This window comes from Lissotriton vulgaris, chromosome 5 (genome assembly GCF_964263255.1).
Source record: "Lissotriton vulgaris chromosome 5, aLisVul1.2, whole genome shotgun sequence".
In the NCBI taxonomy this organism is placed as follows: Eukaryota; Metazoa; Chordata; class Amphibia; order Caudata; family Salamandridae; genus Lissotriton; species Lissotriton vulgaris.
Window position 1 is genome coordinate 1026382416 of NC_141693.1, and position 19472 is coordinate 1026401887.

At 47.0% G+C, this 19472-nt stretch overlaps 1 protein-coding gene across 2 annotated transcripts in view; it reads left to right on the top strand.

Moving 5' to 3' along the window:
• OGA (O-GlcNAcase) overlaps nucleotides 1-19472 on the top strand; it is a 548350-nt gene that overhangs the window by 421357 nt on the left and 107521 nt on the right. For both annotated transcript variants that reach the window (XM_086922657.1, XM_086922658.1), the window contains exon 13: nucleotides 2625-2713. In XM_086922657.1, the coding sequence (XP_086778783.1) occupies nucleotides 2625-2713 (89 nt within the window). The remainder of the gene's footprint in view (nucleotides 1-2624; nucleotides 2714-19472) is intronic.

Below are 19472 nucleotides of genomic sequence, written 5' to 3' on the forward strand. Positions count from 1 at the left end.
ACCAATCCCAAATTCCTTCCCAAAGTAATTTCTGCTTTTCATATTAACCAATCAGTTGAGTTGCCTATGTTGTTTCCTCAACCTTATTTAGTAGCAGAACGAGCTCTTCACACACTTGATGTCAAGAGCCTTATTGTATTGCACAGAAAAGAGCAAAGATTTTCGCAAAACAACTGTTTGTTTCATTTGCTCCACCTCACAAAGGAAATCCCATCTATAAACCTAGCATTTCAAGATGGATTTTTAAAGGCATTCAAACATGCTATGCAAAAGCTAAAATAACTTTATCCATACCCCCAGAGAGCATTCCACTTGCAAAATAAGGGGCTACTATGGCCTTTTTAGGTAACATTCCTCTTGCTGCCATATTTAAGGCAGCTACATGGTGTACATCACACACATTCACCACACTGTTGTGTAGATGTGTTAGGACGCCAACAAGCTAATATAGGCCAGGCAGTACTTGAAAACACTGTTTCAAACAACTGCAACATCAACAGGTTAGCAACCACTTTGGGAGTATACTGCTTTGTAGTCAATGCAAAGCATGTGTATCTAGAGCACACATGCCTCGAACGAATTATGTTAATTACCCAGTAAGCATCTGCTCTTGGCTTGTAGATTCACATTCGCCCACCCGGGCACCTATAGTTGTTGCAGTTTTTGATTATACATTCTTATGCATGGACATCTCTATACTGCACTTACTCCATTCTTACCCTCTTGCGGGAAAACAATCTAACAATGTAGTCAATGCCCATGCACACTATCACCGAAAGGAGGAGTCACCTTACCTCCTAATTAGGAAAGACTTCTTCGAAGAAGAAAAACTTTCAAACATCCAGATCCAACACTAGATGGCAGGAGTATGCAAAACATGTGAATCTACAGCTCTACATGCAAGAGCAGATGCTTACTGGGTAAGTAACATAATCCTTTTATAGTGCTTTCTATTTAAGTCACCAGTTTCAATGCAATTCTTGAGGTTTACATATGTTTCCTCACGCTTCTTTTGTTATGCCGCAGTTTGACTTTAATTTGGCTCGTAAACCTTCTTGATGTGCATTCCTTTGGAACTTATGACCAGCTGTTCTTTGAGGCTACTGACCGTTAAGACTTTCTGCTTCATTGCGACTACTTCAACTCACCATGTTGGTGAACTTCAAGTACTATTAATGCTATTACCATACAGCGCCTTCTTTCCACTCAAGTTGGTGCTTAAGATTGTGGAATCTCTTCTGCCTAAAGTAGTAAGCCCTTCCATGAGGTGTAGTCAGTCATGCTATATTTCCTCTCACTGCCACCTCCATCTAAGGAGTAGGTGAGCCTTCACTGGTTAGATCCCAATAGAAACCCTAATTTTTACATTGATTGGACTAAGGAGCCCTAGGTGGTTGACCAGACCTTTGTTGGTTTCTGCGGTGTTAACAATGGCGAGGCAGTCCAGAGCCAGACCGTGTCTGTTTTCCATTGTTCTTTGCATAAAAAAAGTTGTGCCTTGGCTAACAGGAACCTCATCAGGGCCTTCAGCCTCATTCTCCAATAGCTAAGTCCTCCTTATCCAGGGGCAGTCCAGTGTTGAACATCTACGAAGCTACATGAGTGTCTGTCCACACCTTTTCGAGGCATTACTGCGTTGAAATCTCTCAGGCTTACAGGGAGAGTCATTTTGCCTACTCTGTCCACCAGGATTTCCTGGTTTTAAGTCGCACCTCGGATCACTTCACTTTTTAGGATATACTGGTTTTGTATCTATTCAAAGGGTGAGGGATATGCGATTGTAAGCAACTGTTTGCCTCATGGATACTTCCCTTTGGTAGCTCTTTTATCTGGTGGATACTCTTACCTAATGGCACATTTCTCACCTTCTTTCCCCCCACTTCCATGGGGCAGAATTCTAGATGCTAATAAGGTTTCATGATGTATTTTGCACCCAGTACCAATGTTCAATCTGTTACTGCCACTCCACATCTAAGGGTGTGTAATGCTTTGTGGTCAACTGACTTTAGCACGTGGAATGGCACATATAAAGAGTTCCATGCCCTCACTTCCAAAGGGAGGACGAGTCCAAAGCAGAGTCCAATTGCCCCATCCATTTGTTTGCCAAGAGCAATTATAGGAAAAGGTTTCTGACTCCAACATGATGTTTAGGGGAATTTAGAAGGTGAGGAATCGGCTGTTAGAGTTTCAACAAGAAAGCATTACTGAAGGTAAGTAACTTGTTCATCTCAGCTGAATGCAAGTTTGATCTGCAGTTGTTACTCTAAGGGGTCCTATTGAATGTACAACAAAAGTAATTTGCCTTGCTGTGATCTTTGTTCAAATAACAAAGCTTTAATTCTTTCAAGTCTGTAAAGGTGTTATTTGTGCCACTTCACTGAATGATTTGTATGCCAATTAGTGTTTCAAATTAATTACTATTTTTTGTTTTATTGGGTCATGCTTAACATAGTTGCATGATAATGTCTCTTTAGTTTTGGTTGCATACAAAACTTAAATACTTACTATAAAGTATAGTCTTATGTACACTACCTTTGTGTGAACATACTCCAGTGTGAGAATGCTGCGTACATTGTGAACTGGAAACCATACTAACTAAACTCAATAATTTGTGCCTATTGTAGGCCTCTGTGTACAAAATCTGCAGAGAAATGTATGATGATGCGATGGAAGACTTACCTTTTGAAAGCCAGCCTGATCTGATTGGTGATCGGTAAGTACTTTTATCTGACTTTTCTAAGACATTCTATACTCCATGAATGAGGAGTAAACCTAATGTGCCTACACAGTTTTATGTTGTGAAATGCCTATTTTATTTCAATACTTTCAATCAGATTTCGTAACCTTGTACTGATCTAAGGCTGGATCATTTTAACAGTCGCTTTATCTGCGACTGAAATCCTATGTGTTTATTTGTAAACTCCCATTTTGCCACCTTTTCTCTGACTTTTGCAAGTGTCCTTTTTGTGTCAATTTTTAGGCAGCAGGGGCTTCTCCTGGGAACCCTCAAAGAGCAGTTTAAAGTTGGCCAAATATTGCCTCAAACATCTTGCATTGAAGGAATACTTAGATGCCATGTCCTGGTCATTAATTTAGCTCAAACAATTTTGTTTAAATAGGTCATATTGCAGATAAAGGCCACTTAATGATTAGGTGTCCCACAGAAAACGAATCCAAAACATTTCCTCACCCTAGCATGTTCTTAACTATAATGAAGGTTACAGTTCTGCTAATAGCTTTCACAGGGAGCTTCAGAGATTTGCATCATAGTGGATGGAGGGTGGTTAGAACTTGTATCCACAGCATGAATGGCTTTTAGTTGATTGTGCAGGCACCAGCCCCATGTCACAGGCTTTTGATCAGTAAATGTACACTTTCTATTTGCAAAAAAACATTTTGAATGTATGCATTATTTGTCTCTACTTTATTAATTTGACAGATGGCTTGATCTTCCATTATTATTGCTGCTGGAAAGATAGCTATAGATCAGCAGCCTTTTATGACCTTGTTGGCTTGTCTACAAGACTAGCACAGATGCTATTTATCTGTAGAGTACAAACTCCAGGAAAAGAGCCCTGTTCATTTATCAACAAACGTTTCTTTGAATTCTTAAACTGTAAATGATCTCATATAGTGTTTGGGATCCTGTTACACATTTTAAATTGTAGCATGCAAATTTTGGGTACACATTTTTTTTTAAACACACATGCCTATCAAGGTATATTTTTCTGCCTCAACATTAACTTGGAAATTGTGAATTGCTTCTTACATGGAGAATGTTGTTGACTCTGATTTCAAATATTACAGGGGATGCTTTGTCTGAGCAGACCTTGAAGTGTCAATAGACCAGTTAATTTTTCCATTCCATTTAACAAGTATGCCCTAAACACAGTGCTACCAGTTGTGGACTCTAGATGTATTGCAGATACAAATATTCAGCTAATTTCAGAATGTTTTTTTACCTTTGCCACTATTTTCCTCCACTTTTAATCTGACAGTAGGGTGTGTCTTATGGTAACTGTGACTGACTGCTCTTCTGTCACTATGGCAGCTGGTAGGGGATGGTTACTTTTAAAATGATGTTTGTAAATACCATCTAGCACCAAATTAAGAGAGAAACCTGACTTCAATCCAGGACGTTGGTAGGAAACCTTGAAAACAAGTTGCCAAAATAGCATTTTATAGCCCTGTTACATACATTTGCTAAATAGCCTAAGTTTTGAATGGGCATACAAGACTTTATGTATGGTATGACTATCCCCAAGAATATTGGGTGTTCACTCTCCCCAGTAAAAGCTTTAGAAAATACTTAATATTTCAGCTCAGTTTCCCAAGTACATCCCTGAAAACCTATTGTAGATTAGGGCAGCTCAGAAATTGTTCAAATGGCCTATCATTTTTTATTGCTTCTACTCTTCACTTTTACATTTGTTTGACACCCTGCCTCTTTCAAGTAGATTTTCAGTCCTATAATAGGATTGAGCATCTCTTTGAATGGTACAAGGTGGGAAAATACAATTTTTGCTAAGTCTTGATATTTGGTTATAGAAATCAGAGCTGTAGATTTTATAGGCTCACCTATCAGTGCTATTGTTAATGAGACTTACAAAATCGGACAGCAGGCAGGATACACAACTCATATAGGCTAGGGTGTTGAACATTAGCTGTGAAGATTAACGTGTGGCTGCTGATGCCCGTCTAAACACTGTGATGCCCCTGAGTGCAAGAAAACTGACCTGGTGGGTAGAGAGGTGGGGGAAATAACCTGATAATGGGATACAGTCTCCCTACTCCATCATAACCTCATAATAAGGTATCCCACACCTGTATACCTCCTTGCCTACTTATAGACCTAGTGGTTTGTTCTCTCGAAGACTACCAGTCTTTGTTTTTAAGACCCGCACCTAATTTTAGTGCCATGCTTACACATCTGGTCTCATCTTTGGCTGCGACCTCCTCCTCTTTAAATGCTTTGACGCATTCTATTGCAGATTTTTCTCTCAAACACCCCCATTTTACCGTATTGGGAGATTTTAACCTCCACATTGATAATCCTTCTTGCTCACAAGCCTCTTCCCTGCTAGAAACTTTACATGGACTCACCCTGCCCCAATTAGTTATAGGCCCGACCCACATAGCAGGCCATACACTTGACCTCCTCTTTTCCAACCATCTTGGCATCTCCACCCTTCCCCCGACTCCCATGACCTGGACTGATCACTTTCTTATTCCATTTACCATCACGGCCCCTTCCCCTCCTTCCCCCACCCCTCTTAACAGTCAGAGGTCGTAAATGGGCCAAAGTTACCTGTGATTCCTTGGAAGCCCACCTTCATTTTCAACTCAATCAGCTAGAAGATCTCGGCACAGAGACGATTAGATTTAATTCGACCCTCCTCGCCGCTCTTGACTCTGTTCCCCCTCTTGTTCCACTTACTTCTTCCAGATCACGTCCCTCTGCCCCTGGTTTTCCCCTCTGCTTCGTGAGGAAAAAAGCAAGTGTAAGCAGTTGGACCGCAAATGGAGACAGGATTATGACCCTCTAGCCAAGCTGGCCTATAAATCGGCCCGGAACCATTTTCACAAATTGAAACGTTCCTCAATGAGAGCTTACTTTTCCACTCTCATTCAACAGGCGCATAACTCCTCCAAAACTCTTTTCTCCATCGTGAAAGACTTTGTAAACCCCCCGGCCTCGAAATCCCAATGTATCCCCACTCAAGATCTGTGTAATGGACTCTCGGATTACTTTCAGGAGAAAATAGTCAAACTCTCCTCCTCCTTTGCTACGGCTCCTCCTAACCTCCTTGAAGACATTTCAGGCTCTATCCCCTGTTCTTACAACTGCTTTAGTGAGCTGACCCCGGACCTAGCGCTGTCTCTGCTACATAACGTAAAGTCTGGTTCCCCTCTGGACCCAGTCCCGGCTAAAGTCATGGGCATTCTTGCCCCTATTCTAGTAAATCCGTTTCTCTCCATCTGGAATACCTCCCTGTCTTGCGGCCAGTTCCCCTCAGTGTGGAAGCAGGCCAGGCTAATCCCCATACTGAAAAAAACCTGGTGCTGACCCCCTGCAATTTAGCAACTATCGGCCCATATCGCTCTTGCCCAAACCTGCCAAGATTCTGGAGAAGGTGGTGCATAAACAGTTGGCGCAGTATCTAGAATCAAACCAGCTTCTACACGACTCCCAGTCCGGTTTTAGAACCGGCTACAGCACTGAGACGGCGCTGGTAGAAGACTCTGAGATCATCAGGGAATCAGTGGATAGGGGCGAGGAGGCCATGTTGGTCCTCCTCGACCTATCCGCTGCATTTGATACTGTATCCCATAATATACTTGCCACCCGTTTACAACAGCTAGGGGTAGGTGGGACAGTGTTGGCCTGGACTAAATCTTTTCTGTCCAGTCGATCTCAGAGGGTTACGATGCACCCATTTGAATCTGAGGATAAACCTCTCCTGTGCGGAGTGCCCCAGGGTTCTGCCTTGAGCCCTTTATTGTTTAATGCCTATGTGGCCCCTCTTGCCAAGGTAGTTGAGTCTTGGGGTGTCAGGGTGGTCTCTTATGCTGACGATACTCAGCTTGTTTTCTCCTTTAGAGACCGCTCTGACTCCCTCTTCTCCAACTTTAGAAACTGCCTTGGCAATATTTGCACCTGGATGTCAGCCAATCACCTTGCCCTCAACACCGACAAAACGGAGGTTCTTTTTTTCAGCAAGAAATCTCCCCCCCCTGCAATTCTTTGGTGGCCTACCGTTTTGAATCCTCCCCCCTCTCCTGTACAAGCGGCCCGCAACCTTGGCTTCACCTTTGACAACACTTTGTCTGGAAGTGTCCAAGTCAACAAAGTGGTAAGGGCTTGTTTTTCCAAATTGCGGATGATCAGGAAAAGTTTCCCCTACCTCCCTCAATCATCTCGCAAAACAGTTATCCAGGCACTCATTACCACCCATCTAGACTATGCTAATAGTCTATATGCAGGTGCCCCCCTATACCTAATTGACCGTCTGCAAATTGTCCAGAACGCTGCAGCTCGGCTCATTGGTAATATCCCTGCCCGTACCTCGGTCCGAGCCTACCGGGATGAGCTTCACTGGCTTCCTATAGCCCGACGCATTGATTTTAAAATACTGACCCTGACATTTCGAGCAATCCATGGAATCCGCCCACTCTATCTGAGAAAACGTCTCAAGATCTCCTCTTCAGTTAGACACCTGAGATCCAACAGTTTGCGTCTACTGGTGGTGCCAAGATTTAGGCTTTCTCGTAGTGGCGGCAGATCTTTCACCGTCACTGCTGCCAAGCTCTGGAACAGCCTTCCTCTTGACCTCAGGTTCTCTGATTCCGAGCCAGCCTTTCGACGCAAACTCAAGACCTGGTTGTTCACTAATCATTAGGTCTGCAGCATTCTCAGGTCTTCAGTATTTCCTTTCCCTTAGTGGGATGTATTCTTGGTTACTCTCTATGGGGACTCTCATGTAATCTTAGCGCCGGGACACCTCCGCCGGAGGTAGCCGTGCGCTCTACAAGCTTCTAAATAATAAAAAATAAATCTTCATCCCTGTAAACCTAGATGGGCTCAACCATATTCAACAGAGCACTTAAGAGATTTTGGGATGAGGATGCTTGAAACAAAAGTACCTTTGAGGCCCCTAGAGTACCTTTAACATTGGGTGTCCTATGGCATGATTAAAAAGTTAAAGGGGTCTTTGAGTCAAAATATTTCAGCTTGTATTATCGGCCTCCTTGGGTCCTAGGCTTAAATCAGGACTTCGTAATGCTCTGCTATCACTTATTGCTGTGTTGTGTCCCTACCAGTCCAGGGATACCACAAGGACAACAGTCATATTAACACTTAGAACATGCAGGCTTATTTTGCCTTCAGTACAATGCACATGTTAGTGCCTGAAAAGAAAACATGTTACGTTGGTAGCCGGGTACCAAATGGTACATCATTCGCTATCAGTTCATCACCATTGCAACACTGTTTTCACACAGGTGTGCCCGACAGCAAGGAAGGTTGACACATTCTACACATATGATCTCATGAATGTGAATGTCCGAGATAGTGCAGTCACTGCATTATTGAATTGTCAAAAATGTCAATGACCAAGTCCCCCATGTATTTGATCACACTTAATTCACTGCTCTGCGGTCAGGGGAGTCATGAGTAGGATAACGTCAAATAGAAAGGCATGCCTCTCACCCTTGTATCTCTCAGAGTACAGTCTGTATAGAAATTACAGGGAACATGTCCCTGTAGTTTCATTCTGTGTATAGTATAAATGTAAGAGAAATCTGTATACATCGTTATTCAAAACTCCAAGGAGCAGTCTTGGAAAAAGGCTTATTGCCTGTATTGAGTGATCTGATCGAGACTACTAGCCGCAGAATCCTTAACGTAGAATTATCCCCAGGCCTGAGACTGGATCCAGAATTTTTTTTGCCCTTACGTTGTCCATGTATGCCACATCAGCGAGGTCTCATAAGTCCCATCCCGCCTCCGTCAGTTTTTTCTTTTTCCACGTGCAAAGCGGATCCAGATCGTGCTCTTGGTCTGTTTCGGGCCCTTCCCTTTCGCTTGTTGCTTGTGTGTGGGAACAGTGCGAATGCCTTCGGGCTTTAAGACGTGCTCGTCTTGTGCGCACCAGATGTCTGCGACGGATCCTCACTGTGAGAAGTTGGCCCGATATGCAGCGTTCGCTATTCTAGCGACCACTATGCATCGGTCCAAACGACCCTTATGGTGATTGGTTGTAAGTCAACCTTAGACCAGCTATCCTAGTAGCTTGGATACGAGTAGTCTTCGGGCTAAACTCTAGAGGGCGTGTTAACCCATGTTATACCATCACATACCCCTTGAACACCAAGTGAAAGGACACCACACAAGTGTTATGAAAATAAACAGTATATTTATTAGAATCACAACAGCCCTGTACTCTTTATGAGGACAGGGTACTAAGCACAGAACAAAACTCTTAGGAAAATACTTCAAGTGCACAATTAAAACAAATGCCCGAGGGCACGGAACGTTTAGTGGTCTCGGGCGGACCCGATAAGGCAAGTCTGAAGCGAGGGACTCGGGACCCTAAAGTAAGGAGGCTATGCAGGCACCGAAATGCATAAGTTACCTAGCCACGAGGGCTGCGGCTGCACAAGTCTTACAGGCGTCGGGGGTCTTCGCTGACGAGCCAGGAGCCGGAAGAAAAGGAGTTGCTGGCCGGCGACCAGTTATGAATAGTTCGTAGAGATCCAAGCCTGGATCAGTGATCGTTGATACCTGAAAGCAGAGGGGACCAAGTTCGTACTACTAGCCAGTAGTCAGAGGGTACCAGGAAGGCACCGGATGGCCGTCACCTCGACTAGGTGAGTGGGCGACGCTAGGCTCTGCAGTCTCACAGACCAGGAGGCGTTGTCGGCGACCAGGATGGAGGTGCGAGCTGTCCCACGAAGGTTGATGCTGTCGGCGTCGCTGGGCCCAGGATTGGGGCAACAAGCCTTGGCAGATTTCAGGGCCACGTGGTGGGCCTAAAATGGCGTCTTGAGGGGACCAGGAGGGTCCGGGGTGCTTCTCTCAAAGAAGGAAGCAAAGGCTAGTCTGGAGCAACCAGACCAGCAGCGTTGGTTGTCGGATGTCGTCAAAGAAGGGCACAAGCCAGCGGCTAGTGACCAGACAACGTGCTGAGCAGCGAGCAGAAGGGCCCCACGCAGATCGTGGAGATGCTGGGAGACTGCACTTCGGTGCTGGAGCTGCTCAGGGTCGGGGCTTCTCGGACCCCAGAGCACTCACCAGAGAATTGCTTCGATGGTCGTGCTGATTAAGAAAGCGTGCAGGTTTTGATGATGGCCGGTCCCTCGAGGTCTCGTCGCACCCACAGATCTCAGCTGAGCTGACGACGTGGGTAGAGGTCAGAGGTGCCAGGGAAGCCGGTTCTCGTCGAGCTGGGCCGTCGGATCCTTGAGGAAGGACTTGCAGCAAACCGCAGAGTTCTTAGATGGTGCCCGCTGGTGCAGGGTGACTACTCCTTAGCCACAAGGGAGAAATCTTGAGAAGAGTCTCGAAGTCCTTTCGTAGAAAGTATTCTTGATTCAAAGATGATGTAATTTGGAAGGGTCCCCGCTCCGGCCTTTATCCTAAAGAAAGGGGTGGGTACATGACTAGGTCCTGCCCTAGGGGTGGGACCAGGAAGGGGGGTAGTTACACCCCTCTCCCCCTGCTGGACTTTCCTCTTGTCAGGGGCTGCGCGCCCCTGGAACTGGTTCTAGCCGGCAGATGCGTAGTGAGCACCGGGGTGCCACTCCGCAGTCACCTTCTTGCAAAGCCCTACCTACCCAGAATACACAAACCCTGTCTGGGACGGTGCGAACACCGCCCTTGACAGGAAACCCTTTGTCCGAGCTCTCCTCGCTGGAAGGACTCCCAGCAGCAGGAGGTCAGACTCGTGTCTGTGGTGGCAGCATCCATTTTGTGGAGCTGAGGCTTCAGTTAACTTTAACCGGGGTTCACAGTTACGTACATGTCGTGTCCCTCTAGAAGGGCGGAATGCTAACCTCGTCGCCAGAATTGGTGAGGGGGCAGCATCCCGATTCGTATGACAGCTTACTCGACATGTCTTGATAACGCGATACCGAAGTTACCGATATGATACGCGTTATCATGGAACAGCCATTGGGTCTTGGTTCCGCAAGCTGCAACCGGGCTCGGCTCGTGCCAGAGCCCAATTCACGCGGTTCCACGCACTCTGCCTTCAGGATTGTCAAGGCCTGCCATAGGAGTGACTGATAGGAACTCGGGTGTCCATTTTAAGGTTAGGTATAGGGATACTATACCTACAGCAACGGGCGAGTACGCCACGTTGCCCCAGCTGTCGTGCAGCCAGTTGTGTCAGATTTAGATGGCCATCCAGGGGTGGCATAATACATGCTTCAGCCCCTGGTAGGCCCTGGGTACACCGATGCCCTGAGTTACAGGGTCTGATAAGGTGGCCCAGTTCCAATTGGAAATGTACCTAAGGTACATGGAATCCATTTTAGAGAGAGAGCAGGAGGCCGGGGGTCCTGATTGGCAGGGCCCCAGGTCAACTAAGTCGGAAAACCAGCAAAACACCAGGCAAAAAGTCGGGGGTAACCATAGTCGGGTATCTACCTTCCTACACTCACCCCATCTGCCGGAGAACACCACAACTCCACGGATAGTGAGGCGTGCCAGCAGATGAAACCGAAGTCCCGGCTGGAGGGCCGGATTAAACTTCTTTCAGCCCGCATGTCCAGGTCGGCATCATCAACACGCCTGACCCCTGCAGAGAGTTTCAGGAATCGCTGCCTCCTTCTTCGACCTCGTCCTTCTCCCAGGCCGCAAGAGCGTCGCTCACCTGTCAGTAAGTGTCGCATTTTGTCCCCTACGGCTGGTTCCCGGCCTGTTGGGGGCGCAGGCTCACCACAGGTGGCGTGTCCCCGCTTGTTGTCCCCCTATCCGCTGTTTCCCGGTGTGGGGGCGTCTAGAGCTCAGATGGAGACCTATGCGGTGGCCATGCAGGCCTCGCTGGCTTCTCCTCCTCCTTCCCCTCCTGGGACGTCAGCGGATCCCCTGCCGTGGTCAGGGCGGAACCAGCTCCGACTGGCTCGGAACCAGGTTCGGAGGATGTGGTGCCGTTGGGGTACGGCCCTTTGGGGGTCCCTCCTTCGGACCACGGTGCCTCTGCTTCGATACAAACCCCTGCGAGAGTCCATGTGGTGTCGCGGGAGGTAGCCGGGGCTCGGGTCGCATCCCGCATCCCCGAGTCCTCCATGGCCCTCCTGACAGGTATTGACCTCGTCCGAGATGACGCTGCTTAGGCGACGCCGGCGGCTGGCCATGGCGGGGCCACAGGGGCTGGCGGAGGGCCCTTCTCGTCCCGTCATGGGCCGAGGCTGGTGAAGGACCCCTTGTCCCTCCTCGGGTCCCTCTCTCCCCTCCACGCAGGCGGCTGCCTCGTTGGATGTCGGGTCGACGTCTTTCCGGCGCTGTTCCTTCGCCACCCCGGCTCCGGCCCAGCCCCGGTCTTCTGCGCTGTGGCGGATGTCGTTCCGGTATCTCCCCTGGCGTCGGACGCCGATGTCGTGCCTCCGATTGCGGACTCTACGGTGCCAGGCCGACGTCTGGTCGTTGACTCGTCTTCGGACGCCTTCTGTTCCTGAGATTAGGCCTTCTGTTGTTCTTATTGGCTGATTGGCAAGCCGTCTGCGGGTTCTCCGCAGGTCTTTTCTGTTTTTCCTCTGCTGCAGAAAGTTTTTCTTAAGAGGGTTCCCATGTCTTGGGACATAACATTCCCTATGTGGGGTTCTGGTAGCTATTATATAGCTCTCTCATGTGCTGGGGAGGTGTGGTCGCCTTCGGGCCTCTGCTCTCCAGTATGTCGCAGGTGCGTTCCTCTTGCTGATAGTTTTGGAATGGCTGAAGCTGCGCCCCGGGCTGTCCTTCTCCGGGGGCACTGCGTTACTAGCCTGGTCTGGCCTGTTATCTGCCGCCTTGCGTAATAGCTCTGCCTGGTTCAGTTTATTTTGTGTTTGGGTCGTGTGTGCGGACTTCTCCCTTGGGGTGTGTCCTGGGCCTTCTTGGCCTTCCTGGCCTCTGTCTTCGGCTGGCGTTTGGCTTGTCCTGGGTGCACCGTTCCGTGCTGTTGTCTGCAGTGGGCTGTGCCTGTGGTGCCGACCTGCTGTTCTTTTGCATCACTGTGCCTTCTGGCAATTTAGCGGGACAGTCGTCCTTGCCTTGTCCGCCGCTTTAGGCTGGGGTGTGTTCGACCCTCTTCCAGTGGGCCCTGCCTTCAGTTCTCTCTCTCCTCCCTGGGGTTGCAGTGGTTCTGGAGTTTCTTGAGTTTCTTGTGCCTCCTTGGGTGCTGTCTGTCCCTGGGTGTGGGGCATTTTCCCCTGGGTGACCTCGGGCTACCAGTCTGCTCCGCCTGCCTTGTTGCTGAAGGCGCCGTTCTGTTTTGTCCATTGCCTTCCAGCTGTGATAGGCTTGGCTGCCCTCTTCACTAGGTGTTCCCGGCGGGGGGGGGGGGGGAAATCAATAACCCTTCATGGTTATTGATTGGGGTTGTAGTCCTGCTACATGTTATACCATTTTTTTCATATGTTCTTTGACTCTAGGGGGGGCTGTTTCCGTACTGGCAGGGTTGCTGATCAGGGCGGTGATCTGTTCTTTATTCTTTTACCTGCCCCTAAGTGCTGCAGTGTCTGGCACTGCCCCTTGTGGTGGTGTTCCTCACCATTCCGTTCTATGTTTCTGCTCTTTCGGGCACTGTTCCTATACTGCCACAGTTTTGTCTGATGGCTCTGCGTTGTGGCGCGGAAAAGTTTTCTGAAGAAAACTGACGTAGGTGTGCCGGGGTGGGACAGTCTCATGCCTGGGGATAATTCTACTTTAAGGAATCTGCGGCTAGAATCGTCTCTACCATATAAATACTTACCGAAGGTAAGTAACTCGTACAATAGTTGCCAAATAATACTTTCTCTCTTAAGAGTATTGTGTTGCCGCTACACCTACTTGGGCTGCACTGTCTTCCTGTCTCGAACATATGTTGATTTAAATTGGAGGTGATTCCCTTTTAGATCGTGGTAGAGAGTGGCTTGGCAACCTTCTCTTCTGGTCAAGAGTATTAACTAGAAGAGAACAACTTTGCAGACCTGCTCAGCAGGACCTATAACATGTCTATGAGTAGTACTACACTTACAGGTTCTTCAAAAGTACTTTCATCGTTGGGGAGCCCCTGACCATCGACCTGTTCGCCCCATAAAAAATGGCCGAACTTCGCCTCCATGTACCCACACCCTTTGTCTATGAGCATTGAACTATTTTGTGACTGATCAAGGATATTTGCATTATTTTTATTTTCTTCCCCTCCCCGTCCCATGCATAGCGATGAAGGGGCGGTAGGTGTCCATGACCCTCATTATAAGCTCCAACCTGGGAATGACAACCCTTGTAACCCAGTGCTCCTGGAGAAGTCTACTCCTACTCACTCAGCATTAGGGCCAGCTTGGACACTGAAATGCCATGCAGCTGAACCTTTGTATCTGGCACCTGAGGTCCTAGAGTTTGTGAACTCGAACTTCCAGAGGAGTGCATGCTTATTCTGCAAGAGTTGTGCAAACCCACTACAAGTGGAAAAGATTCATGCGGTACTGTATCTCCAGGTACGTTTAAGGGCGCTGTACAAAAGTTTGTCTGCTACATCCTACCCCTATACAAAGCAGCCTTTTCACACATCTATGCATTTAAACCTAACTTAAGTTGTACTGTATTTACAGAGCAGCAAACACTTGTGACTTTTTAAGGTCTCAGTCATTAAGGCCCTCACGGAGGGTCTTGAAAGGGTAATACCTCCCTAAACTCCTATGCCCTCGCAAATGGTCCTCCCATATCTCATGGGTCCACACTTAGAGTATTTACGCTAATGCGATCTACTATTCTTGTCCTGGAAGGTGGCTTTTTTAGTCCCAGTCACCTCCCTTAGATGCACTAGTGAGCTTGATGCTTTTATACTACAAAATTACTATGCTAGTCCCATCAACCTACTTTAGTTGACCAGGATGTCCTAAGTGCACTGTTACAAACCTCTGCATAAGCTGCTTGCTAGTCACTACTTTGGGAAGTACTACTTTACAGTCTGTGTATAGCATATGTATTTACTGCCATGCCTGCTTCGATTTTATTTTATTTACTCTGTAACCATCTGTAGGGAAGTGCCCCTTGTTACATGGTTTCCCCCTAATGTTTTGACAAATATCTGATACTAACTTGACTGTGTAGCGTGGGTTCCTGCCAATCAGGTTCCCAGGGCCTGTGTTCTTTCACAAAACTGTACCTTTGTCTCCACAATTGGCAAACCTCTGGGCCACCTGTAAGTCCCTTGTAAAAGGTACCCCTGGTACCAAGGGCCTTGTGGCGATAGAGGGCCTCTGAGAGCAGCAGTATGTATAATGCCACCCTCCGAGACCCCCTCACCTGAACATTCACAAACTACCACTGCAGGCTGCATGTTCTGGTGCAGACTAAACCGAAGAGTTGACATAGCACTCATCCCAGGTTGCCATGCCTCCCAAACTTGCTTGTGGCATGGGAAAATCACCAGGCCTTACATCCCTAAAGGCAGGGTGCACCATACTGCAGTTGAGGGCATAGCTTTGTGAGCATTGTGCCCCTACAGTGTCTGTACCATTCACAGGCATTGTAAGTGCAGTTAAGCCATTTTGAGTATAGGGGCTGGGAGTTTCATTACCAACCCCACAGCAACAGATTGGCTCCACTCAACACTGGGAAGTTTGGTATGAAACTTCTCAGTACATTAAACCCACACTGAGGCCAGTGTGGGATTTAATGTAAAATGCACTCGGAGGGCATCTTAGAGATGCCCCCTGATAAATGACCAGCCCTGGTGTGGCTCCTGACTGGCTACCAGCCATCTGCAACAACCAGACCGGTTTCTTGACCCCTGGGTAGAGAAGGTACGTGTACCCACCTTTGCCAATCCCACTCCTCATGTGTGAGACGCGAAGTAAAGCACACATCTCAGTCCCCACCATCTTGAAGATGAGGCGACTCACCAAATCAGGAAGATTCCTATGCCCCTCTCCCATTGAAGGGTGGCATAATAAGGGGGAAGGCACCCCAGGGAAGGAACCCATTGGTCCAGACTTGCACAACCCTCTAACGCCCCTAAATCTAATATTTAGGGGCACCCCTGAACCTTGCCCTCTTCAGATTCGACGATCAAGGAAGAAGGACCGAAGAGCCATGCTGCAGTGAAGAAGACTACTGAATTAGTCCCAGCCCAACAGGCCTGTCTCTCCTCCAGCGCGATCTTGCTTCCCAAAATCAGTGTGGCCTGCAGCCAGCAACCTCAAGGACCCCAGAGGACCTGTGCTGCCTTCAACAAAGACTCCAAGCTCCTGTGGACATCGGATTTATCCAGCAAAGAAACCAACACCAGTCTCCAGATCCAGGTGGATCCACAACACTGCACTACTCCGCACCGGACACCCACGGCCTGAGTTGAAATGATCCACTTACCCCAAGATGTCTCCCCGGCGATCCTGACCTAGTCTGCTCCGGTGGCTGACCTCTCTGTGCAACCCCTGTCCAAAGGATCCCTCTGACCATGACCGGATCCAGCTAAGAAAACCTGACACCAAGCGGTACTCTGCATCCTCCGCCGCTGACTTTTGGGAGCCCAGCTGATGGTCCCCAGGTGTCCCCCAGCTATCCAACTTACCTGTCCAGCTGGTGGTTGCCTTCGTCTGGGCTCCTGATCCTAGCCTGCAGCATTTCTTCCCGACCGGCGTTCTTTATTGGTTACATTGGGAGCCCAAATCCTATTTTGCAACCAGCTGCCAGTGTGCCGCTGAACGCAGGTACCTACCTATGACCGGTGCTCTTTCAAGTGCCCCCTGTCTCCATAGCACTGTATTGGGCCCAACCTCTTCTTTGACCTCTGCACCCGGCCGCCCCTGTGCAGCTGAGGGTGCACTCTCCGTACCTACCGGACTCTTGTCCAGTGTAAGTGCTACCAGCCAGAGACTGAACTCCAAAACCGTTTACTTACTTGCAAACTTAACACTTAGTTTCTCCATAGGATTGTATGGTGGGTTTTTCTATGAAAGTGTTGTTTACCCTGTCTTGAACTGCAACAAAGTAACTTAGTGTTTTCAAAAGAGTTAACCCGATTACTGATGTACCGTGATGCCTAGACTGTTATTAGTTTGCTTCACTCCAAACTAGATCAGTAACTTAAAAGTAATTAGAAAGTAATCTAAAGTAAATATAAGTATTCCAAAGAGCTTACAGTCTATTTTCACTAATGCAAAGTAACGTGTATGCTTCTACAAAACCAGTACACACTATATCTTGAAAAGTATATTGCATTGAAAATATCACTTACCTGCTACTGAGCATATCTTGGTTCAAGTAATGAAAATAACAAAGTAACAATTTTTTATACAATCAATTGGTCTGAATTCTATCTTTAAGTGTGTGACCTCATATCTTGCCTGAGTGTATACAACAAATGTGTAACACTGCCCTCTGATAAGCCAGACTGCTCAACCACACTACCACAAAAGATAGTTAGGTATTATCTACTTTAGCTGCTGCTATACCTTTGGGGAGCCACTGGACTCTGTGCACATTATACCTCACTGTGGAATAGTATGTGCAGAGCCAGCTTCCTACACAATCTTTGTAGTGTGTAACCATTGGTTCATGCGCATACCCTCTTCTCTAGAAGTTAATGATAACAAATGTTGCTTTCTCTAACTAAGTCTTCAACTGTGCACTCCACTTACTCACCTTGTCAGCTCAGCAGAAAACAATTTGAGATTGGATCCTGTGTACTTGTGCATTGTGGACCAAGGGTGGAGTCACAACAGGTCTACTGACTCCGTCTAAAAAGAAAAGCAAGTTGCAATATCTGGGCACAACACTAAATAGCAGGAACATGCTGAGCATGTGAATCTACCGCACCACAAGCTACCAACAGTTTGTTACAGGGTAACATTTTCCATATCGGCTTCTCACGTGTATTTTGTTGAATGATTTTTATTTTCATGGGAAAATCAACTAGTTTGCCTGAGATTTCTATTTTTTCCAGTAGATAAATGCTCAACCATCCATTTCTCAATTTAATCAGCTTTAGTAAAGGATGAAGGCAACAGCAAACAGTTGCTGGTCTGCCAATGATTTGTCTAGTTGAGTAGATTCTTTATTTGCTTAAATTAAAGGCACTGAAGATATAATAGTTGTTTATGCATAATTTCTGGAATCCGGCTGTGTGTTTTGCTCAAGTCTGTTAACCCTTGAGATTTTTCAAGGCAGTATAATAAGGTTCATATTTTTGTATTCTGTCTAATTAATTTGTCCTGTAGTTGTGGAAACGTTGCCACTGTGGATCATTTATTGTGTCTGTGTTCCTTAAGCGACATGGTTATAGATAACACATTAACTAGTGTTGTTACTTCTCCACTGTCTGATTTTCATCAATAGACATAAACGCTACAATAATTCCCTGGTATGTGCATGGATACCACAGCATTTGTTGTGATCAGATAGGGTGTACATTTCAATTTGTCCATATGATGTACAGTGCCCTTCAGGAGCCTATCAAAAGGCAAGATTTTTCGAAAGATTGGACTACTAAACTCCAACAAGACTTAGCTCTACTACATTGCAGCATTTAACTAGAAAATGCGTAGTAGCTGTCTAACACTGAGAGATAAACACAGCTGATAGGCTTAAATTAAGGAAACTTAATGAAAACCTGTTGTCCCCTTAAGAGTCTAGGCGTTTCCACTACCCATGATGCCTTGTACTGGTAGTTTTCTCAGAGTCCAGTATTTTTTCCGGCGCATGTGAGAATTATCCCAGGACCCTATGGAGGATTTGCATATCTTCTATTTTACTCAACATTTTTAAACATCTACCTGATTTTTCTTTTCTGCATATTTTTTTTCTGTCAAAATTTCTGTCTTGTCGGTGAAAGTTGATGGCTTCTAATTCACACATGGTGTTTGTAATTTGCTAAGAAAAACCAAAGGAAATGATGGACGGAGCGTTGACAATACAAACACTCACACCCAGTCAAAGGATCTGGGTTTAATCCATCACCGTTCTTTAGCCCACGCTGCCACCCCAGTTCAGACATGGCTATATGCAAATCAGTCGGACCCTGTGCCTCATGGGAACAGTCCAGCCCAAACTGCCAAGCCATGCATTCCCTGGACCGGAAACAAGCTACCGAGGACCGGTTTCTGGCATTTCAGCCTTCTTCAGCCCGGCTTGCTTGAATCCAGTGGCAAAGTGAGCAAGGTACTCACGTCTGAGCATACCCTGCCAACTTATGGCGAACAAAGAAAAACCAAAGGAAATGATGAACTGAGCGTTGACAATACAAGCACTCACCCCCAGTCAACTGATCTGGGTTTAATCCATCACCGTTCTTTAGCTAACTCTGCCACCCCAGTTCAGACATGGCCATATGCAAATCAGTCTGACCCTGTGCCTCGTGGGAACAATCCAGCCCGAACTGCCAAGCCATGCCTTCCCTGGACCGGAAACAAGCTACCGAGGACCGGTTTCTCCGAGGGATGTCCCCAACTAATGATGTCAAAAGAAATGTGAGAGAGGGCAAAGGAATCGACAGCTGGCGAATCCCCAGATCTGAAGACAAGGGTGCTTACTAGAATAGATGCTGAAAAAGGGTGCTGTAAGTCCAGGGGTAGAAGAGACCTCACAGCTGAAATTACAGCGATCCTGCAGAAAAAAGAGCGATTTCGATGAATCCGATCCAGACATTCAGATTCCATCAAATCCATCAGGGGAGCTAAGCCAGGAAGAGGCAGAACATGTTGAGCTCGTCCGTCCACCACACCAGAGTCACAAGCAGAAGAGCAAGAGATGTTCTTTGAGGAGATATTCCTGGACAGCCACGGCA